At 42.6% G+C, this 24,842-nt stretch overlaps 1 protein-coding gene across 1 annotated transcript; it reads right to left on the reverse strand.

Annotated features, from left to right (window-relative positions):
• Positions 1–12,213: 12,213 nt before the first annotated feature.
• rergla (RERG/RAS-like a) lies at positions 12,214–23,339 on the reverse strand. The gene is made up of 5 exons (XM_078234696.1): positions 23,122–23,339; positions 22,936–22,992; positions 20,480–20,553; positions 19,138–19,286; positions 12,214–12,548 (listed from the first exon to the last, which is right to left on the reverse strand). The coding sequence occupies exons 1-5, from the start codon at positions 23,171–23,173 to the stop codon at positions 12,278–12,280; spliced, it is 603 nt and encodes a 200-aa protein (XP_078090822.1). The 5' UTR covers positions 23,174–23,339; the 3' UTR covers positions 12,214–12,277.
• Between the last annotated feature and the right edge of the window lie 1,503 nt (positions 23,340–24,842).

Raw genomic sequence — 24,842 nt, forward strand, 5'->3', positions numbered from 1 at the left:
ACTGTAACACTACATTCTGCACCCTCTCCTTCCCCTCTCTATGAATGGTATGCTTTCTCTGTATAACACTCAAGAAACAACACTTTTCATTGTATACCAATACATGTGACAGTAATAAATCAAATCAAATCAATAATCAGTCCATGTCACATCAGGCCATGCATATAGTGGGTGACAAATGCTCATCAGAGATGTCTCTGTGACTTCTCGGGTGGACAGGGGCAACGCACCTCTTCTCTGAGCCACGGCCTTCAAGGTTTGAAGCTGTAGTGAAGTTATTGCTGCTCCCAGCTGGGCTCCAATACTGAATCCCACAACCATCGTGAACAAGCTGTTATGCAATTCATGTGTAGGGATGGTCTGAAGAAGACGGGAAGATAAAGAAGAGAAAGAATGCACACACAGCACAGATAGGGAGAAATAATTTCACTTTTACATGTCCCCTGGTGAATTGCCACAGGATTGCATTACATAATTCCTATACCACAGAAATGTACATTTGGCACAACTGCTCTGTACTCTTCATACTCCACAATAGCCTCCTCCCATTCTTAATACATCTTCTCACCTAATCCCTCTATCCAATTATTCCCTTCACCATCATGTATGATCTCCTGGACTCGTTTCGATCGCCTCAGGGGGTCGGAGAGGAATTTCCCAGATTTTTTTTTTTTCCCCATATTGGCCCTGGGGTTTTTCACTCTGGGTTTTCGCCTCTCCCTGGAGATCACATGGTCTGGAATGGGGGGGTGGGGGTAAGTTAATAGGTTGTAATGAACAAAGCATCGTAGCTGTGAGGGACAGCTCGGTGGATAGGATATTGGTATGTAGATAGGCTGGAAAATTGGGCGGGGATCCTGGATTCAGGATTCAATCCTGGACCGGGGAGCGGCGCGGGCTTGGAGGGCCGAAGGGCCTGTTCCTGTGCTGTATTGTTCTTTGTTCTTTGTTCTTTGTATAGTGTGAAATTTTCATGGCAGGCGGAATGCTTGTTCTGCAGGAACTTGGCTTTGCCTGTGGATCAGTCAGGAATCCTGAATCGCTTTGCAGAGATCTCAGTCAAGGTGTATCTGGTTGTAAGGTTGCTTGGATACTTTACTCAGTTAATATATCTAGCAAAATGCAAGCTACAAACAGAATCTGTTGGAGACACTCAAAATAGCAGACATTAACCATGGAGAAGAAACATTTCAGGCCAATAACCCTTTGTTAGAACTGGAGATCTGTATCCTCAATATTTTGCTTTTATTATTATCAGAATGAGTGTTGCCAACGCAGATGGTCACCAAGATTACACTTTGCATGCTTTGCACATGAGGCTGGTACATTTTGTCCTTTTCTGCTGAAAGATTTTCTTTATGTTAGAAACTGTGTTGACTCTATCATCTCCAAGGAAATGTGGGCAGTACTTCAATGCAGAGGGCGCTATTCTTCCAAACAGGGCAAACCTTTTGTTTATCTTTCCCTTACTGTCGGTTCATTCTGTAATGACATAAACGAGGCCCATGATGTGGACCTCTTAAAATATGAGCTCCCTGATTGAGGCAGTAATATCTTCTGACAAAATAACCTGTGGAGTAACTTAAACAATGGTTTGATTTTCAGTGGTAGCTTCATTGCTTAACTGAGTTGCGAAAATAATTATCCTATTAGCAAGTACAGTCAAATAAAACAAATAATTTCATTTTTACATGTCCCCTGGTGAATTGCCACAGGATTGCATTACATAATTCCTATACCACAGAAATGTACATTTGGCACAACTGCTCTGTACTCTTTATACTCCACAATAGCCTCCTCCCATTCTTAATACATCTTCTCACCTAATCCCTCTATCCAATTATTCCCTTCACCATCGTGTATGTATTAAAGTTTCATTTAATTGCATCAATTGTACTTGTTTCAACAAATTTCCATTTCAAACACTCCATCTAATTCTTTACTTGATCTTATCACCATCATATATTACACTGCCTTGTTCAGGGCCCACAAGTAAGAACAGCTTCCCCACACTTACCCTATCAAGCCTCTTCACAATTTGGCAACTTTCCTTTATTCCCTTGAAAAAAGCCTAAACCTAAAGTTTTAGTTTATTTATTAGTGTCACAAGTGGGCTTACATTAACACTGCAATGAAGTCACTGTGAAAATCCCCTAGTTGCCACACTCCGGCGCCTGTTTGGGTACACTGAGGGAGAACTTAGCATGGTTAATCCACCTAACCAGCACATCTTTCAGACTGTGGGGGAAACCGGAGCACCCGGAGGAAACCCATGCAGACACAGGGAGAACCTGCAGACTCTGCACAGACAGTGACCCAATCCAGTAATTGAACCCGGATCCCTGGCACTGTGAGGCAGCAGTGCTAACCACTGTGCCACCGTGCTGTGCCTGTGCCGATTCAGCCTTTTCTGATTAAAAGGCAGCCATTATCAACATCCTTCACCTCAGGTAACAAAATCATTCTCAGTTTCCATTCAAACCTCTTCTATACTTATATAATCTCTTTTAAGGAAAGACATTTCTTCTATAAATCCACAGCATCTCCACCACAATTTTCTTAGAGATTTACTTCTTTTTTTTCAGGGCATGTGGGTTACTCTGGCTGGCAAGACTGATCATCCCTCATTGCCCTGAGATGGTGACGATGGGCCTTCTCATTGGAGTACTGTTGACCTTGTGGCGATTGTGACGTCAGGAAGAAATTCCAAAATTCGCATGGTGACAATGAAAGAACTCCACTGCAAATCTTGCCTTCACTGCCTCCAATTTCTGCAGGCAACATGTGATCGAACAATTACTGCCACCCTTACTTTGGCATAACTCATCCAGAAGCAATTGACAGAGTGGTAGACACTGCTGCCTCACTGCGCCAGGGACCCAAGTTTGATTCCCAGTTTGGGTCAATGTCTGTGTGGAGTCTGCACATTCTCCCCGTGTCCTCCAGGTGCTGCGGTTTCCTCCCACAGTCTGAAAGACGTGCTGGTTTGTTGCGTTGGCCATGCTAAATTCTCCCTCAGTGTGCCTGAACAGGTGCGGAGTGTGGTGACTAGGGGATTTTCACAGTAACTTCATTGCAGTGTTAATGTAAGCCTACTTGTGACACGAAAAATAAATGCGATTTAAGGGCTTCATAATTAAGGATTCCATGCACCCTGGACATTCTCTCTTCCACCTTCTTCCGTCGGGAGAAAGATACAAAAGTCTGAGGTCATGTACCAACCCACTCAAGAACAGCTTCTTTCCTGCTGCCACCAGACTTTTGAATGGACCTACTAGGCATTAAGTTGATCTTTCTCTACACCCTAGCTATGACTATAACACTACATTCTGCACTCTCTTGTTTCCTTCTCCATGAACGGTATGTTTTGTCTGTATAACGCGCAAGAAACAATACTTTTCACTGTATGCTAATACATGTGACAATAATAAATCAGATCAAATTAAATCAAATGTGGTAGTTATCCCATCTCTCAATAACAAACTAGTAATCAGATATTCAGGATGTTGGAGAAGACAGATAACCAAAGGAAAAACTGTGCGCTGGGAGGAATCTACAGCGACTGATATGTAAGGCTTGCAGAGAGCTATTAAGAAAACTGTGAAACAGCACCTTGTGGAAGCATATGATGGGAAGTGTAACTTCTAAACATCGGCAGCATCTTAACCCGAGCGAAGTGTAAACTTTGGTGAACTCGCAGTTGATTTGCTTGCACTTAGTTGTAAATGGAGAGGGACTTCATGGTGCCAATAGCTGACTTTGCTAAACTTCGGATCTGACTAGAAAATACCAACTCCTGGTGTTTCTTGTCGACCGACTCAAGAACAGCTTTTTCCCTGCTGCCATCAGACTTTTGAATGGACCTACCTCGTATTACATTGATCTTTCTCTGCACCCTAGCTATGACTACATTCTGCACTCTCTCGTTTCCTTCTCTATGAACGGTATGCTTTGTCTGTAGATAGCGCGCAAGAAACAATACTTTTCACTGTATACTAATATATGTGACAATAATAAATCAAATCAAAATCAAACCCTAACACCTAAAAGTCATTTATTTTCCTTACTAACCATGAAACTGCTATAAACAGGACTGATTGCGGTTTGGGTTGACCAATGTGTCCTCATACCTAGCATTACAAGCTGCACTCTGAGGATTATGGGTGGGATTTTATGGCCCCATGGGGCAGGGCTGTGAAATGAGGTGAGATGTTCAAAGTTTCTCTGGAGGGGATTTTTCTCGCTCTCCATGGTGTGTTTCGCAGCAGTGGGAAGCAGCGAGCGCTTGCTAGTGGCGGGATCTTATGACCCGCCATTGTCAATGGAATTTCCCGTTTAATGCACCCCTCACCGCTGGGAAACCTGTGGCCGGGGGGGAGGGGGGGGTACACCTTCAGCGGGTCTGTAAGATTCCGCTGGCGTGAACAGCAACAAGATTTTGGTGATTGACTTTGGCGGGAACAGAAAATTCCACCAGAGAGAGGGGCTGTTAAATCCCATCCTTTATTTTCATTCACTATTTAATTAGTTATAGAAAGTATCTTATTTTGAAAGTTCAATTAACGATGGTCTCTATTTTCAGTGACTGTCTACAGAAGGAAAACATTAACAGGAACAAATATTAGGCTCATATTTCACTCCATTGGTGCCTTTCCAGTGCAGCATTAAGCAATTGAGCATTTCTAAGGGTGAAAGCCATGTAGGAAGGCTGTGGAATAATGGTATTTTCACTGGACTAATCCAGGTAAACAGAGTAAGAAGTTTAACAACATCAGGTTAAAGTCCAACAGGTTTATTTGGTAGCAAAAGCCACAAACTTTCGGAGCCTTAAGCCCCTTCCTCAGGTGAGTGGGAATTCTGTTCACAAACAGGGCATTTAAAGACACAAACTCAATTTACAGAATAATGGTTGGAATGCGAATACTTACAACTAATCAAGTCTTTCAGCTACAAACAATGTGAGTGGAGAGAGCATCAAGACAGGCTAAAGAGATGTGTATTGTCTCCAGACAGGACAGCCAGTGAGACTCTGCAGGTCCAGGCAAGCTGTGGGGATTACAGATAGTGTGACATGAACCCAATATCCCGGTTGAGGCCGTCCTCATGTGTGCGGAATTTGGCTATCAGTTTCTGCTCAGCGACTCTGCGCCGTCGTGTGTCATGAAGGCTTACCCGAATATCAGAGGCCGAATGCCCGTGACCGCTGAAGTGTTCCCCAACAGGAAGAGAACAGTCTTGCCTGGTGATTGTAGAGCGGTGTTCATTCATCCGTTGTCGCAACGTCTGCATGGTTTCCCCAATGTACCATGCCTCGGGACACCCTTTCCTGCAGTGTATCAGCTCGGATGAGGAGGCTCGCAACAGACACCTCCAGACGCTGACAGTTCTTCTAATCCAGGTACCCAGGGTAATGCTCTGGGGACCCGGATTCGAATCCTAACAAGGCAGATGGTGAAATTTGAATTCAATAAAAATATCTGGAATTAAAAGTCGAATGATGATCAGAAAACCATTGTTGATTGTCGTAAAAACCCATCTGGGTTGACTAATGCCATCCTTACCTAGTCTGACCTACATGTGATCCCAGACTCCCAGCAATAGAGTTGAGTTTTAACTGGCCTCCCAGCAAGCCACTCAGTTCAAGAGTAATCAGGGATGGGCAATAAATGCTGGCCCAGCCAGCGACACGCACATCCAATGAATACATTTTTAAGAAGCGTTGCAAGCTACGAATGAACTTCAGTTGAGAAACACTTCACATTATTAAGCCCATCTGTATACAGTTCTAGTTTATTGAACTCCAGCACAGAGATTTTCACGTTACCACACGTGGAACTCAAATCCAGACAGGGTCCTCAGCCCGCAGCAGTGGTGGTTTTTCAATCACATGTCTAATCTTGGCATCTGGGACTGGAATCTCTGGTGCAATAGATCAACAGATTTGAATCATTTTTCCGAGGAATGAGTGGCTACTGCAGCAGGTACTTACTTGAAAAATTGCAAAACACAAACATTCAGCTAAGGTTATGGCACACCCAGTTTAATCAATCAAGTCAAAGTGCGGCCCTGGAATGAATTAAATTGTGGAGAAGGAACAAAAGGATCAACTGATACTTTCTCCATATTTCTCTTGTGATTGGAAGACAACGTTGAAATGTCATGCTCCCCTCTCGTAGAAATGTTTTCTTTAAAAGTCTGAAAGTTGTGACACTTTTTCCCATTCTTGTTGGAACTGGAAATTTAACCATCTGGAAAACACCAACATATTTACAAAAATACAAATTGGGAGCAGGAGTTGGCCACTCTGCCCCTCGGGCCTGCTCCTCCATTCAAAAAGATCTGATTGCAACCTTAACTTAGCACTGCTGCCTCATAGCGCCAGGGACCTGGGTTCAATTCTAGGCTTGGGTCACTGTCTGTGCGGAGTCTGCACGTTCGCTCCATGGGTTTCCTCCGGGTTCTCCGGTTTCCTCCCACTGTCCAAAGATGTGTAGGTTAGGTGCATTGGCTGTGTTAAATGCACAAGGCTACGTGTATAGGGTAAAATGCTCTTTCAGAGAATCAGTGCAGACATGATGGGTCAAATGGGTCTCCTTCTATACTGTAGGGATCCTATGGTTCTATGATTCCCACGGAGGTCAGCATGTCCGGACTTGCACGTTCTCCCCATGTCTGTGTGGGTTTCCTCCGGGTGCTCCGGTTTCCTCCCACAATCTGAAAGACGTGCTGGTTAGGGTGCATTGGCCATGCTCAATTCTCTCTCAGTGTGCCCGAACAGGTACCGGAGTGTGGTGACTCGGGGATTTTCACAGTAACTTCATTGCAGTGTTAATGTAAGCCTACTTGTGACACTAATAAATAAACTTTAAACCCCTGATAACCTTTCACCCCCTTGTTAATCAAGAATCTATCCACCTCTGCCTTAAAAAATTCAAAGACTCTGCTTGGCACTGCCTTTTGAGGAAGAGAGTTCCAGAGACTCCCAAGAAAAAAATATTCACACCATCTTACATGATTCCATTGTTCAGTATGAGGAAAATTAGAGATTGGGGCAGGCCATTCAGCCTCTTGAGCCTACTCTCATTCAGTTAAATCACAGGCAATTCTTTTAAAACCTCAAATCCAATCATCTATCTTAGTTTTGATGATTTAAGCTTAAAAAGAGGTGAAGGAATCCAAACCAGCTGAATGGCTTCAACTTCAAACTCGTGATGTCTGGATCCAAAGAGGACACTGCATTTGCAAATTGTTAAATTACTAAAATGACAAGTAATTTAACAAAGATCAGAATTGGTTTTACCGGAAATTAGAGATGGGTCAGCTGTATTAACTTAGTAAAACCTCCTTATTTGCGTATAACTACTCCAGAGGAAAATGATATATGTTAAATAACAAGGTTGTTAGATTGTGGATCGGCAGGGGGTCACTGCTCAAACAACAGCAATCTTCATTTAACTGTAATGTCTGGCAGATGAGACACATGGCTTTCTCATAGCTAACAAATCAAAGTGAAAAATATCATTATTGGAAACAGCAGCATCAGGTGGAAACTTTGCCCTGTCTTGTCAGATCAACGAGATTATTGCTGAAAGCTTTTAGATAACATGAGTAGTGGCTCTTCATCCATCTCTTATATTATCTACTTCTGGGCTTAGCAACCAAAGAAAATATTTTCTGTCTCAACCCTCACTGAGCCACTTCAATTCATGATCGGTACATAATCGGTGTGGGCACTTCACTTCCACAACGAAACCTTCACTCCTGGAGTAGTATAACCCATAGCAGACATGTTAGTTTAGATCATGGAATTATTGAATCCCTATAGTGCATTAGGCCCATTGAGCCTACACCGACAACAATCCCCCCACCCCCTCCCCCAACCCCGATAACCTCATGTATTTACCCTGCAAATCTCCCTGACATTAAGGGGCACTTTAGCATGGTCACTCCACCTAACCCGCACACCTTTGGAGAGTGGGCAGAAACTGGAGCACCCAATACAAACCCACGCATACATGGGGAGAGCGTGCAAACTCCACACAGTCACCCGAAGCCGAAATTGAACCCGAGTCTCTCATGCTGTGAGGCAGCAATGCTAACTGCCACCCCATATATGAAAATATTCTGACTAACCTGCAGCTATCCAGCATAACATGCAACTATGATGTCTAAAAATAATTCAAAGTCTTAATTGCATCCAATTATCTCAAAGTCTGGACCCACGGGTTGACCGTGTTGTTTGGAACGAAACAAATGGGAATATTTTTGAGGGACTGCGGTGCATTCCCCACTTTTGCAATCAGCATATATTGATGAGCTGGGTCAGATGCTAGTCCATGGATCTCCACATGGCAGTGCATTGCTGACTACAACGTCAATGAGAGCTACAGATGGGGAATATGGGAGAAACTGAGAGGCTTAATGCTTGCATGCATAACTCAGGAATAAAGGGTTTTGGGGTGGCGGTGTGGGATGGCTAAACAAACAAAAAGCATCTTAATCACATACTGATTGTCCACCATGACAATTAGAACAAGATTAAATAATCGACAATAAGAACAATGTTGATTCCTTGTATGCTTAGCTCTGTTTGCTTCATTCGTGCAAAGACTTTGTTTGAAGATATTTCTGCCTATGCAATTACATTTAAATGCTAAGCTTAAAAAATCAATTCACTCAGCTTTAACTTGACCACATTTTAAGAAACGAGGCGTGCTGGGTTAGCTCGGAAAATTGACTGCATTTTTGAAAGGCAAGCAAAAGCAGCAACTTTCAGGGCCACAGCTGTGAGGATTGTTTTGGTAGTTAGAGACAGCATGCACCAAACAATTTGAATAACACAGATAACGTATCACATATATTGTCATTTTAGTCCTATGTTTTCAGCTTAGGTCAAGTCTAGAGACCCGTTCAGTCTGTTTTGAGTTCTGCCTTGAGCAGTATAGGATTGGTAAAAGCCAGCATCTCTCTCTCTCCAGTAATTATTTTTCTGCTCGCTTTCTGTAACGTTAAATTTAAGACCTGTTCAATAAAAGAAATTCAACTGAGTACCAATGCTGTCTTTGTCTATTCTGAGGAATGAATGGACCCTACACTTGGCAACTTTTATAAATTGGTAGTCAATTTTTAAAAGATGTTTTCGCAGGTTGTGGGCTTCAGTGGAAAAGCTATATACTGCCCACCTTCTGGTACTCCCAGAACACTGAGGTGACTCTTCTCATTGAACTCCTAGAGTACAGCAGTTTGATATAACGGAATTTTGGCAGGCAGTTGAGAGCCAAGTACAGGCGTGGGGCAGGAGTGGCAATTCGTCCAAGTCAAGTAAGGATAGTACATTCTACACATTAGTGAGGCAGCTGGATTTTTATACCAATCCAACAGCTTTATTGTCGTCTTTCCTTTTAGCACCATATCTGAGCTGATTGAGACTTTCGTGGTGAAATTTGAACTTGTTTGGATTATAAGTCTAGGCCTCTGGGTTACTGATTCACTAACGTAACTAGTACACTGCCATCATATAAATATATCTGTGAGGTCCAATCCTTCCAGTTTGAGGCTATGGTTGGTGTGTTACTGCCAAGGGAAGATCTTTCCATTGCTTTACCTTCATGGACTAGCATCTGGCCTGCCGTGCGATATTGTTTATCTTCTCTCAGCCATCTGATATATTTCTTCAAATAAATTTATTTTGTTACTATTGCGGGAACCATAGCTGTGTTCAGACTACAATATGACCATGCCAAACATCGAGTAAAAAAATCTGACTGCTGTAAACAATGCTACGCTGGTGCTATTAGCCCCTCGTGCCACTTGCGCCTTTCCCGTCTGTCACCTCCCCAGCCCCACACCCCTCCCATAACTCACCTTTGGCTTTCTGTGCAATCTCTCTTCTACTTACGCTACCCTAGGTGCCACACACTGGAATAACTTATTTAAGCCTCTGTCTCTATGCCTCACTGTTCTTCTCCTAAGTCCTTTTGAAAACACATTGCTTTAGCAAAGCTTTTATTTACACCTCTTGATTGTCTCATTGTTCACTTTGCCTAAGTAAACCTCTGCCTTGAGATGTTTTTATAAAATTGTTACAGAAACACTGGAGATATTAAGTTTAAATTCCAAGTTTAAGTTTCTTTATTAGTGTCACAAGTAGGTTTACATTAACACTGCAATGAAGTTACTGTGAAAATCCCCTAGTTGCCGCACTCCAGCTCCTGTTCGGGTACACAGAGGGAGAATTTAGCAGGCCAATGCCCCTAACCAGCACATCTTTCGGACTGTGGAAGGAAACCGGAGCATCCGAAGGAAACCCATGCAGACACGGAGAGAAGGTGCAAACTCCATACAGATAGTGACCCAAGCTGGGAATTGAACTCGGGTCCCTGGTGCTGTGAGACAGCAGTGCTAACCACTGTGCCACCCCGTTATTGTTGAACTCTTAAGAGATGTAGTACTGGAAATAAGATTTGTGACACAGATCATAGAATCCCTACAGTGCAGAAGGAGGCTATTTGGCCCATCGCGTCCGCACAGACTCTGTTACAGACCATCTTACCCAGACCCACTCCACCCTATCCCTGTAACATCACGTATTTACCCAATTAATGCCCCCAACCTACACAAGGGGCAATTTTGCATGGCCAATCACCTAACCCGCACATCTTTGGACTGTAGGAGAAAACCGGAGAACCCAGAGGAAACCACGTTATTGTTGAAAAATATCGCCGACATTGCCTCCCTATACAGTGCTAACCACTGTGCCACCCCAGTAAAACACGAAGGATGGCAAAATACAAGTAGTCAGGCAGTGTGCCTAAATGGCAGGCCTGGTTACCTTCTGAACATCACAATTGCATTCCAGGTCCCAGCCCTCCCTCAGGAAAAGCACAAGAGATATCTGAGTACTCGGATTGACTTATCACTTATCCAACATCTGTGTGGGATGTAAGAGATGCAACAGGTCATTTAGGAATTGGTGCAGCAATGCAAAAGAGTAAAGAAAAAGAGAACAATATTTGGAAAATGATATAATGGAGCGCTACCACGGCAGAGCTTGGCTTGCAAGGAATGCTTACCAAATAGTCAGTGCACTTGGGCATGGCTATTGCCCCATTAATTCTAATGGAGAGCACATTATAATGGCATGTAGAGATGTGTGTGATCCCAGTGGGTGAAGCTCCCATGCTGGGATGCACATTTGCAAAGATACCTTTATTCATTAGGAATTCACTCCAAACTGAAGGAATTTAAAGATAACGATTCACACGCATGAATAGTGTAAAGGTTTTAATTGCATGACACTGAAAATGACAGAAATATAAAAAGAAATATAAATCAACTAACAGGTCACAGGAACTGGCAAAGTGCTTCATTTACATAAACTTGTACAATCTGATCCTAATATCATTTGTGATTTACAAAACTTTCACATATTTACATCTGCTGTGACATATTTTAAACTTGTACCTTTACTGTGTACCAAACACATGCTGCTAATAGAAAGTGTGATGACGGAACAGTGAAAATGTCACCTTGGAAAAGCAAGCGATAAGTATAAACAGGTTTTTTCTGCATCAACCTCAAAGTTTATTGGTGGTCTCCTCAAAATGATGCACCTTTTAATAGTAATCAAAATATCATACAATTTTATACTTCACTGCACTCTTATAGTGTACATGATATAACGTACTGATAGACTCACTGACAATGGATCACATAATGAGTGTTCACAAAGTAGCACCTCCAGCAAAAAGCATTACATGATGGGAGTAAATAGCAGGCCTTTGAGCAGAGTATCGATATGTCCCTCCACGGTTCTCCACCCTATCAGTGCCAGGAATGCTTAATCAGTGCCTCCCTCCTTGCCACAAATACCATGACATTTGGTTTATTTCAGGTGGAAATCTCTAGGCCGGAAATCACCGGCCATTCCCGCCCCACTGGCGCTGCAAGGACGTGGAATTTGGCGCTCAGCCAAAACTCCATTCACCGCAGCGGGACCAGAGAATCTCGCTGGTGTAAACGGTCAGAAGATTCCAGCCCTAATGTTCATCCAGAAGGAGTGGCTGTGGTTTTCTGGGTTTTTAGATCTGAAATAATTAACTTTTATATGGAACTTTGGGCACGTTTAAGCACATTTGGAGGGCAGTTGTGCACAGATTGTGATGAGGGAAAAATGAAACAACCGATATTATTTGGGGGGGGGGGGGGGGGGGAGGGGGGGGGGGGGGGGAAGCTTGCATACATGACAGTACATCGCTATGAAGAAAATTGCATCAAGCTACACAGATTTCCTTCTTTTGCCAAATACATTGTTAATTAACTTTGCCATTGATTTTGAGCCACTGGGTCTTCTTCTGCGGCTTCCACTTGCATTCCTGATGGCCTTTGAGAACATCATTGCCACCTCTTGGTGGTGCTCAGCTGCCGACAGTTCACAGAACTGGCATTTGTTTTCGCCAGCTAGGAACACTCCTTCCTCCTCTCTCACTTCTCTCACGTGGCACAGGTCTTGCTTATTGCCAACCAAGAATATCGCCGACATTGCCTCTCTATACAAGTGAAGATGAATTCAATGGATTAGGACAGTCAGTAAATTCCTTAATACTTCAACGCTTCACATCAAATATTAAAGCAAAATGTAATAGCATGACAGCAGGTACAGCTTTAAAATTATGGGCGGCACGGTGGCACAATGGTTTGCACCGCTGCCTCACAGCGCCAGGGACCTGGGTTCAATTCGCGGCTTGGGTCACTATCTGTGTGGAGTTTGCACGTTCTCCCCGTGTCTGCGTGGGTTTCCTCCGGGTGCTCTAGTTTCCTCCCACAGTCCAAAAGATGTGCTGGTTAGGTGTTAGGCGCACATATATTGGTAGCCATGATGTGAGGGATGCTGGCGTTGGACTGGGGTGGGCACAGTAAGAAGTCTCATGACACCAGGTTAAAGGCCATGCTAAAGTCTCCCCCAGTGTACCCGAACAGGCGCCGGAGTGTGGCGACTAGGGGATTTTCACAGTAACTTCATTGCAGTGTTAATGTAAGCCTACTTGTGACAATAATAAACAAATTTTTAAAAATCACTAATTTACCATCCATTTACAAGATGCTGAAAAAAAATCTTTGTTCCTACAGGTCAGCTCTTTTAGTTCATGCAGATTGACTTCCTAGTACTATCAAATATTGGTATTGCTCCCATCTCCATTGCAATTCAAATTCAGAATGATTTTGCATACATGGGGTCACAGAATGGTTACAGCACAGAAGGACGCTATTGGGTTTGTCGTTTAAGTCCAGCTCTCCGTAAGACCAGTCATGCGCTGCCACATTTTCCCAGTCGCCCTCCAGGTTTTTCTCTTCAAAACAGAAAAAGAATCTAGATATGTCAGGGACTGAACCCAGGACCTAAAGTACATGTTCTATTACTGAGCTACATCTACAAGCACATATATTGGGAGCCATGATGTGGGAATGCGGGCGTTGGACTGGGGTGGGCACAGTAAGAAGTCTCACAACACCAAGTTAAAGTCCAACGGGTTTATTTGGAATCACGAGCTTTCGGAGCGCTGCTCCTTCATTAGATGAGTGGTAACCAGGACTCACCTGATGATGAAGGATCAGCGCTCCGAAAGCTCGTGGTTCCAAATAAACCTGGTGGGCTTTAACCTGGTGTTGTGAGACTTCTTACATATATCGGTGCCAGAGGCTAAAAAGCTAATTCCACATCTTTGAGAGGAATCATGTGAGATTCCGCAGCTACCTTATGCTGTGTTGTGGACATTAAAGTCCTGATCCGCCAAGTATACTCCCTCTGACTACGCATGCTAGCAAGTCATGGAGACTGCCCCGTGACTTCCCATTATCACAGCTGACAGGTGAAGCTCCCTTGGCCACTCTATGTTGGCCCTTAAAGCTCCAATGTGAATTTCCTGTACCATCTTTATCCTATCCCAGAATGTATTGGAATTAAAATGCAAATAGATGAGTGTATACTATTGCCATGCTATAGGAGAACAGAATCTCACTGGCTGTCCTGTCTGGAGACAATACACATCTCTTTAACCTGTCTTAATGCTCTCTCCACTCACATTGTTTGTACCTTTAAGACTTGATTAGCTGTAAGGATTCGCATTCCAACCATTATTCTGTAAATTGAGTTTGTGTCTTTATATGCCCTGTTTGTGAACAGAATTCCCACTCACCTGAAGAAGGAGCTTAAGGCTCCGAAAGCTAGTGGCTTTTGCTACCAAATAAACCTGTTGGACTTTAACCTGGTGTTGTTAAGCTTCTTACTAGGAGAACAGGAGCAGGGGTAGGCCATTTGGCCCCTCTCCACCATTAAGTAAGATTTCATGGTTAATCTCTTGTGATCTTAACTCCACTTTGCTCTCTGCCCCCATCACCCCTTCATTTATAACTATAAAACTAATATTTTAAACATTTTTTCCTCAGTAAACATGAACTTTACAAATAAGCTTGGAAAACTGATTTTGTTTTGCATTTCTCTTAACTTTTTGAACACAAACTATTTTTCAAATCATTGTAAATTATTACCGTGTGCCAAATAGTTCACAAAAAATGCTGTGAAATACTTTCCTGGCCAACATAAATCATAAATGAAATGTTGAAAACATGTTTTTGATTGAAAGGAGAGCAAAACAGATGCAAGAGTCCAAAGTTTGGTTTTAAAATGTCCAGAGTAATAAGCAAGTGTTTAAGCTGAGACTTGCTCACTTTGGACTTTCGTGGGGGAATAAAAGGGTAATCTTTTTGTAATGACTCTTTTTTGACCAGCAAACACAATGGCAGCTGGGTGCAATTTTTAAATGGACAACCTTGGGTACAATGTCATTGGTCAGATTTAAAAATCAGCTAATCACTAGGGACTGGTGATTAAAATTAGTCACTCATAAGGCACCTGTAACAATCATAAAATCCCTACAATGCAGAGGGAGGCCATTTGGCCCATCAAGTCTACACCAACTTGCTGACAGAGCATCCCACCCAGGACCTATCCCCGACACCCCACTTATTTATCCCACTAATTCCCCCAGCCACATGGGGAGCATGACACACCATAGAATCCACAGAACCAGAGAATTCTTACAGTGCAGAAGGAGGCCATTTGGCCCATTGAGTCTGCCTCCAACTCCCCAAAAGAGCATTTTACCCAGTCCCGTTCCCTGCCCTAACCCCACGCATTTACCATGGCTAATCCACCTAACCTGCGCATCTTTGGATATTAAAGGGCAATTTAGCATGGCCAATTATCCGAACCTGCACATCTTTGGACTGTGGAAGGAAACCGGAGCACCCGGAGGAAACCCACGCAGATGCGGGGAGAATGCGCAAACTCCACACAGACAGTCACCCGGGGCTGGAATTGAACCCAGTCCCTGGCGCTGTGCCACCATGCCGCCCAGATGATGCAATGATCCTGCATCTCTTCTCAAGTATCAAACAAGTTACCCAAGTGGGTCAAACGATACAAAGCTGCAGTGCTATATTACTATATAATAGTTCGACAGAAATTGAGAAATCCTGTTCACCCACAAGATCCAAATGCAATAAGAAATCTTCTTGTAACACAAGTGAGATGGCTGAAATAACTCTCTTTGGATGGGTAACCTAAATCTGATTCAAGTAGTTACCAAAAAAGGGAATATACAATGACTTTAGTTTAAAAATCCAAATATAATTTTGCTTTTTCACAAAATACGCTATAATAAATAATATGATACACATATCCTAATAATTATGACTTTCATAATAAGAGTCATATAATTAAACTCAACCAGGCTTCACAATATAATAATTTGGCCAAAGTTTATACTTGTGAAAACACAAATGTATAATTACATCAGTTGTCTAGATTATGGCCATACAAACTATAGTCCATGCATTGGGTACAGAGCATAGACACCCTGAAACACTGCTTTATTTATTCCCAAAATTGGACGTTTTATAATTTATTAAATGAATAGTGGCAATATTACACAAGATTCTGATTCCAGATTTATAACTCCATATAACCAATGAATTGAAGATATAAGCCTAAATTTTCCAATCAGTATCATTTTAGCCATTGGGTTAATGCCAGGATTAAAACAACACTGATCAGAAAATCAAGGCTATAGCGGTTCCCCTTTTTCTACCACTGTTCTGTGTAAACCATGTGTCCAACCTAACCTGCAATGAGCTTTTACAAATTTTAACAGACATATCATTGTTTGTGTCCAAACAGGCCCCTTCCTCCAAATAGATCAGGAATATCAGGAATATCATTTTTTGAGTGTTCCATCAGCATGATTGAACTTACTGTCCACTGGGAAAGTTAAAATGATAATCAATAGTACAATTAATGATCTAGGGCTGCACATAGCTAAATTCAGTCCCTGAATTCATTTCTGAACAATCAATATCATTTATATTTTGCAATAAATATGAATTAAAGAGTTGTGTAGTTAGTGTCACAAGTAGGCTTACATTAACATTGCAATGAAGTGAAAATCCCTTAGTCACTACACTCCGGCGCCTGTTTGGGTGCACTGAGAGAGAATTTAGCATGTCTTTCGGACTGTGGGAGGAAACCGGAGCACCCGGAGGAAACCCATGGAGTCATGGGGAGAATGTGCAGACTCTCCACAAACAGTGACCCAAGCCGGAAATCGAACCCAGATCCCTCTGGCTCATGTGGCCAAAGGACCTAATTCCACCTCATATTTCTCATGAGCCTACTTCTTATGATCTTAAGTGCTCACTATTTCTCATGAGCCTACTTCTTATGATCTTAAGTGCTCACTGCAAGTTTTACTGTATGAGAAGTTGCTCTGAGGCAGCAATGCTAACCACTGTACCATTGTTTCACCCTATAACAATAAGCAAGCAATAGGTATCTTTTGCTCTCCTGTCTGTTACCCTACTTCCACTTTTCTATCCTCTGCTTCCTACACTGTTCCAATGAAGCTCAATACAAGCTCATGGAACAGCATGTCATCTTTCTGCTGGGTGCTTTTTAGCTCAGCTGGTTGGGCAGCTGGTTTGTGATGCGGAGAAATGCCAACAGCATGGGTTCGATTCCCATACTGGCTGAGGCTAATAATGAAGGTCTCTCGCCTGAGGTGTGCTGATCCTCAGGTTAAATCACCACCAGTCACTCCCCCTTTGAGGGGGAGAGCAGCCTATGGCCATCTGGGACTGTGGTAACTTTACCTTACCTTGTTTTACTGTCTTCTCACTGATCCATATTCTCTTGGACATTCTGTATCCATTCACACCTACATGGGACCCATCCTTTGTTTCCATGTTTATCCTCTTAACGCTTCCTTTCATTTTTTTTGGTGTGTAATTGTTCCTGCCTTTCATCCTCTCATTGACCATTCCCTTTGATCTTTCCCTGCTCCACCTTCTCCCTAGTCCTGTATTTCCTTGGAAACTGTCAATCTCCAACATCTTCTGAAAAGTTATTAAACTGTCACTCTCTCCCTCTTCATAGATGCTGTCTGAACTGCTGAGGGATTCCAGCAATTTTCTGTCTTTACACCGCAAATGTATTATTGCAAAAGGGCATACCATTGATAAAATATTATTCACGGTAGCATAATAATGTTTCAATGGGAGGCTACTTAGATTTGAAATCATATTGGCAAGGAAAAGCTAATTCCATTTAAATTTGAGCTATCGCCCAGTCTAATTACAGTAAGAATTTTAACAACACCAGGTTAAAGTCCAACAGGTTTATTTGGTAGCAAATGCCATTTGACTTTAACCTGGTGTTGTTAAAACTCTTACTGTGTTTACCCCAGTCCAACGCCGGCATCTCCACACCAGTCTAATTAAACAGACCACCGTTCCATATGTCAAATTGTCCAGGCAGTGTTTATCCAGCATTCTGATCAAGCCGTTCCTGGACTTCATTTTCCTTGTGCTTCCTAGCTGGTACAGCTGGAAAAATACTATCCTTAACAATAGTCCCCAGTGTTATCACGTGTGCACATATGAGATACAATGATCCAAGGTTAATAAAATTATTATTTGCTGCTTTCTTCCGCCACCTCCAAATATTCACCCAGCCAATCTTCAGGTTGGATTATTCCTTCAAAGATTGCAGCATTGTTTCTGGCATCAATTCCATCCATGAAATGGATTGGAAGTATCATGCACTCCCACATCAGGTGTACTACAGGTCAAGTGAGCAACAGCCTAACCTATCCAACTGGAACAAAAGGTCTTAGATAAAGATAAAGATTACTGGGCTTATCTTTGCACTGCACCCTTTTTTGAACAAGCTGTGGCATTTGTCCTCATATTGAAACATCAAGGCCGAAATTTTACTGCTCTGCCCCCCACGGGAACCGAAGCGGGCGAGGGACGGACAATGGGAAGGTCTGTTAACCTCGGGTGAGATTTTATAGTTTTGGGACAATCAAGGCCATAAAATCCCACCCATAAGGTTCTGGGGGGGCTCAACAGGTTGAGGATGCATCCTTGAAGTACAAGGGGCTGATTAAAAATAAGGGATCTCCCATTTTAGATGGAGATGAAGAGGAATTTCCTCTCTCTGATGGTCACTAGTCTTTGGAATTCTCCTAGACAGCACTGGAGGCTGGGTCATTGAATATATTTAAGATTTAGTTAGGCAGATTTTTGGTCAACAAGGGTGTCAATGGTTACGTTGGGCAGATAGGATAGTGGAATGAAGGCAATGATCAAATCAGCCATGAAGTTATTGAATGGTGGAGCAGGTTTGTGTAGCCAAAGGACCTAATTCCACCTCATATTTCTCATGAGCCTACTTCTTGTGATCTTAAGTGCTCACTGCAAGTTTTACTGTATGAGAAGTTGTGACTGAATGAGACCGAGGGAGCAATGACTGCCAAATACAGTACAGCATGCTTCCTGTAGTAACTACAGGATTTTGGATCTAATCCCTATATGAAAGGAGACACAGGTGGACATCTGATGAATGTAACATAAGAATTAATAAAAAATCACCAAGCAAAAGGAATGACTAAAATCTAAGAATGACGTAATAAAGAAGAAGTTGCTTTGGATGAGATGGAATGCCAGCCAATGAGCAGATGTAAAACAGCCCAAATCAGTGAAGTAACAGCAATTGCGAATAATGGATTGATGTTTTCTTACCGTTTGCAAATTTCACTACTTAATTCTCGGATTCGCCGAATGAGCGCTTTGGCAAATACGAAGGAGGATCGGTCACCAATATCGTACACCACCACAAACCCATCAGCCCAGTTCACTTGGTCCATCAGTGAGGACTTACTCTCAGAGTGCTGCAAGAGAAAGGGTGTTAGAAAAATACAGGGCCATCTGAAATGTGTTTTATTTAACTTATTAACCATCAATTCAAATTGATGAAGTCGTTACAAAAAGAGAAAATGCTGGAAAATCTCAGTAGGCATGTGTGAAGAGAGGTTAGAGCCAACGCTTTGGGCGGCACGGTTGCACAGAGGTTAGCACTGCTGCCTCACAGCGCCAGTGATCCGGGTTCGATTCTCGGCTTGGGTCACTGTCTATGTGGATTTTGCACGTTCTCCCCGTGTTTGTGTGGATTTCCTCTGGGTGCTCCGGTTTCCTCCCACAGTCTGGAAGACGTGCTGGTTAAGTGCATTGGCCCGAAAAGGCGCCGGAGTGTGGCGATTAGGGGAATTTCACGGTAACTTCATTGCAGTGTTAATGTAAGCCTTACTTGTGACTAATCAATAAACTTTTAAAAAAACATCTGCAGTATTTTGCTTTTATTATTCTGATGAAGTAGTTACATGTATTATAATCTATTCATATTTTGGCATTGTGTATATAGTAATTGCAACTGTCACACAGAACCAAAAATGCTAAACCTTGGTGATTAACCACGACCATAATTAGGAAATGAGATAAGGCAGACTCTAACCTCCATTCCATGAAAGAAAAGAAACTCACTTTGCTTATTATTCCTGTTTGATGTTATCAGCTCCAATCCCCTAACGTTTGCCTATATCCTTATCAAATATTTATCCAATTGTTATTTTTAAATAAGTGTCATAGTCTTTCAAGGTAGAATACTCCCAGTCTGAGCAATCTGATATCCTTTTTAACTCTCCATTTAATTCCTCCACTTGATGATCAAGTTATGGCCCTTGTCAACAATGGAAACATCACCACTTACCAGTGCCAATCCTTTAATAACCTTGAAAACTAGATTTCCTTTCAAATATCTATATGGTTGTAACACCTGTTGCAACTCTTGAGACATGTGGAAACACTTGACATTGAAAGGATGAAGTTGTTAATGTTTTTTAAGCTTCTCCTAGTAGCCTCTCATACCAACAATATATGGAACTAACAGTTATTATTGGATGATTTACACATTTCCTAAAGGCAGCCGTATACCTCGTCAGCCCTATGTGACTTTTGAACAACAGCCTTGATTTTATCAGCCTTCAGAATAGAATGCACAGGAGACTTACTCTGAAGGAATACTCACTTGTGAACAAGGATCAAATATCTCCAAATTCATTTGTCTCCCATCTATGGATAAGCGTTTTTTGTAGATACACTCTGCAGAAAACAAAAATAATTGGAGCAGTGATCAGAATGTTGGTTAGCACTGCTGCCTCACAGCATCAGGGACCTGGGTTCAATTCCCGACTTAGGTCACTGACTGTGCGGAATCTACACATTCTCCCTGTGTCTGCGTGGGTTTCCCCCTTCCTCCCACAGTCCAAAAGACGTGCTGGTTAGGTGCATCAGCCATGCTAAATTCTCCCTCAAAGTACCTGAACAGGTGCCGTAGTGTGGCGATTAGGGGATTTTCACAGTAACTTCATTGCAGTGTTAATGTAAGCCTACTTGTGACAACAATAAATGAACTTTAAACTTTAGAACATTTCATGACACTGTTGCAGCATTTCCTTAAAGGTATGGCTTGAAGGATCTCCATTTCAGTAAATAGATACATCATTGCAACGGCAAAAGCCTGAGAAGCTAAGCCATCTATTCTGTTGTTAACTTGTATGCAAATCAAGTAAAAATCAGAATTTATCAATTGCATTTGAAAAGTAATATTTTAAAATATTTCAGACAAGGTCAGCTGTTGAAGAAAATGAAGGGATTTATACTGATCACAGGATTTCCAAAAGAACTCTGATTAAATCATTCATTTTCTCTGGTGTTCAATCACTTCTACTTTCTCAGAAGACTAAGGAAATTTGGCATGTCAGCTACGACTCTCACCAACTTTTACAGATGCGCCATTGAAAGCATTCTTTCTGGTAGTATCACAGTTTGGTATGGCACCTCCTCTGCCCAAGACTACAAGAAAATACAAAAGGTCCTGAATGTAGCCCAATCCATCACGCAAACTAGCATCCCATCCATTGACTCTGTCTACACTTCCCGCTGCCTCGACAAAGCAGCCAGTATAATTAAGGATCCCATGCACCCCGGACATTCTCTCTTCCACCTTCTTCCATGGGGAAAAAGATACGAAAGTCTGAGGACACATACCAACCGACTCAAGAACAACTTCTTCCCTGCTGCTGTCAAGACTATTGAATGGACCTACCTTGCATTAAGTTGATCTTTCTCTACACCCTAGCTATGACTGTAACACTACATTCTGCACTCTCTCCTTTCCTTCTCTATGAACGGTATGTTTTGTCTGTATAGCCCGCAAGAAACAATACTTTTCACTGTATGCTAATACACGCGACAATAATAAATCAAATCAAATGTACCACATGTATGTAAGCAAACATGAGCAGGATGATTGCACATGAGTAGTACTCACAGGCTGGGTAACATGGCATCTTGCTACTGGTACCTACCTTGGGCTGAAGGTTTTCAATGCAATTTTCAACAGTGTTAAAAGTTTTAATTGTGATTAAAATGAAGATTAATGTCACGGCATTGTCAATAATGGACAGGGCATCACTAACCATATTACTTGCAGACAGTATCCTATGGGATTTTAAGCTTTCAAAAGTGGGGGTTGCCAGCAATTTACAACGAATGACACAGCATCACTAACACTCCTGCAAATGTATTTCTGGAACTAAAAACAGAAAATGCCAGAAATACTCAGCATGTCAGTCAGCATCTTCAACTGTTTCAGGTCAACCACCTTTCAATCTGGCCATACATGAGACCCTTTAATTATACATGTCCTCCAGTCTCCGAAATCACAGATGCCACTTCTTAGCCAATTCGATTCACCTCATATCAAAAAGCAACTGAAGACATTGGATATAGGTAAAGTCAAAGGTCTTGACATATCCCCATCATAGTGCTGAACACACCCTCCAAGACTGTGCCCCATAGCCAAGCTATTCCAGGACAGATACAACACTGGCACCAGTTGGCAAAGTGGAAAATCGCCTTCAGTCTTCAAAAAAAAAGAGGATGGAAATATTCAAAATCACGAGGGGGCTGGACAGATAGGGAAAATCTGTTCCCACTGATAAAAGGGACCGAGAATGAGAGGGCACAGGTTTAAAGTGATTTGCAAAAGAAGCAAAAGTGACAAGAGAAAAACTTTTCCAGTCGGGGTCTGGAATGCACTGCCTGGAAGTGCGGTGGAGGCAGGTTCAATCGAGACATTCAAGAGGACATTAGATGATAAATAAAAAACAACGTGCAAAGGGGCTGGGGGAAAGGTAGTGGAATGGCACCAAGTCATGATGCTGGTATTGAGAGCCGGTATTGACACGAAGGGCCGAATAGCCTCCTTTTGCGTGGTATACTATCCTGTGGGTCACATTCCCTTTTTAAAACTGCCCCGTGTTGTGGCTCAGGTACTGAGTGGGAAAGGTACATGTCGACATAAATGGTTTAAAATACAACACAGACAAGTTTATTGCCGGGGGAGGGAGAGGCGATTTTCTAAAAAACAAAAACAAAACTTGGGTTGTAAATTGAGCGTTGGAGATCTCTGGCACTTACCGGAATTGGATGCATACTCGCCGATAAAACGCTTGGTTAGGAAGCGAACGACAAGAGCTGCAAACAGGTAGAGAGAAAAAGATTAGCAGCCAGGCAGGGAGCTCCTTAGAATTACACCACACTCTTTACCTGGAGATTAAGTTGCAAATACAGGCGGCTGAAATGACCTGGACAATGTTCACTCACCGGATTTGCCAACTCCTTCGGTCCCTAGCACAGCAAGTTTGATCTCATTCATTGCTCCCCTCCTTGTGTCTTGGTCCCTGTTTATAAGTGTTATTGTATTTTTTTTTGGAGGGTATTTTTTTGGAAGCGGGGGTGGGGGGAACTGTCCCCGGTTTGCCGAGGCGGCTGAGAGCTGATATTCTGGATAAATGTGACAATGCCACTGGCTCCAATTCTCAGACTCCCAGGCTCGCTATGGGGCTGAGTGCTTTCTATTCAAATGAATTTGCGTCACTTTGGCGCAATATGATGTTAATATCTCCCCCTCTCCCTCCCCCCTTGGCCTCCAGGAGACGTGGCACACCCACATCGGGGGGAATCATCTGTCATATCCACAAACCCTCCTGGCATGTCAAGAGTCTAGAATTGATCTCTTTAACAGGAGATCCCAATGCAACGGGGAGTGACTGAAATGAGGAAAGTTCACAGCTTATGTCTCTCTTTCTGACACAACATTTTAAACTATCACAGAATTAAAGAGCCGGAATAAGGAAATAATCCTTCAAAGCACAACTCGCGTGGTCAAGTAAAATCAAATCACTGTTGGGAAGGCTAGTATTTAAGACTAAGTCAGAAAATCGTTAAGGAATGCATGAAAAATGAAACATTTACAGAATGCAATAGGGAATAAAGTTATAACATTCTAAGGTGATTATTAAAAGAATTACTAACACATCGAAACATGCCATAATTGCACCAAGCATGAATCACAGCAGACAGCAATGAGCTAAACTTGACTTATTGACAGTGGAGTCCTCCTTTAGAAGTTGCAGTTTTGGAAGGGAATGGGATATCTATCGTTACAATCGGCTTGGATTTCACAATGCGCGGTCTATTTAAAGTTGCAATGATGTGGCAATATTCGAGCAACAATGTCCCCACATTTATTGATGAGTTGATTTTGGCAGATGAGTGCCCCCTCATGGCTGCAATGGATATTGTAGACCTGTTGTATCAGGGGGATGTGAATATCATTGGAGCAGAATGACTTGCTTAAACAAGAAACAAGCCACGTGACTGAAAACCTTTTCAAAGGCTACAAATATGACACATTTTAGTATTGATTTAATTTGATTTGATTTATTATTGTCACATGTATTAACATACAGTAAAAAGTATTGTTTTTGTGCGTTATGCAGACAAAGCATACCATTCATAGAGAAGGAGACAAGAGAGTGTAGAATGTAGTGTTATAGTCATAGCTAGGGTGTAGGGAAAGATCAACTCAATGCAAGGTAAGTCCTTTCAAAAATCTGACAGCAGCAGGCGGGCAACACAGTAGCACAGTGGTTAGCACTGCTGCTTCACAGCTCCAGGGACCTGGGTTCGATTCCCAGCTCGGGTCACTGTCTGTGTGGAGTTTGCACATTCTCCTCGTGTCTGTGTGGGTTTCCTCCGGGTACTCTGGTTTCCTCCCACAGTCCAAAGATGTGTGGGTTAGGTTGATTGGCCATGCTAAATTGCCCTTAGTGTCCTGAGATGTGTGGATTAGCAGGTGGATATGGGGGTAGGGCCTGGGTGGGATTGTGGTTGGTGCAGACTTGATGGGCTGGATGGCCTCTTTCTGTACTGTAGGGTTTCTATGATTACTAAGAAGCTGTTCTTGAGTCGGTTGGTATGTGACCTGACTTTTGTATCTTTTTCCCGACGGGCGGCACGGTAGCACAGTGGTTAGCACTGCT

This window comes from Mustelus asterias, chromosome 19 (genome assembly GCF_964213995.1).
Source record: "Mustelus asterias chromosome 19, sMusAst1.hap1.1, whole genome shotgun sequence".
In the NCBI taxonomy this organism is placed as follows: domain Eukaryota; kingdom Metazoa; phylum Chordata; class Chondrichthyes; order Carcharhiniformes; family Triakidae; genus Mustelus; species Mustelus asterias.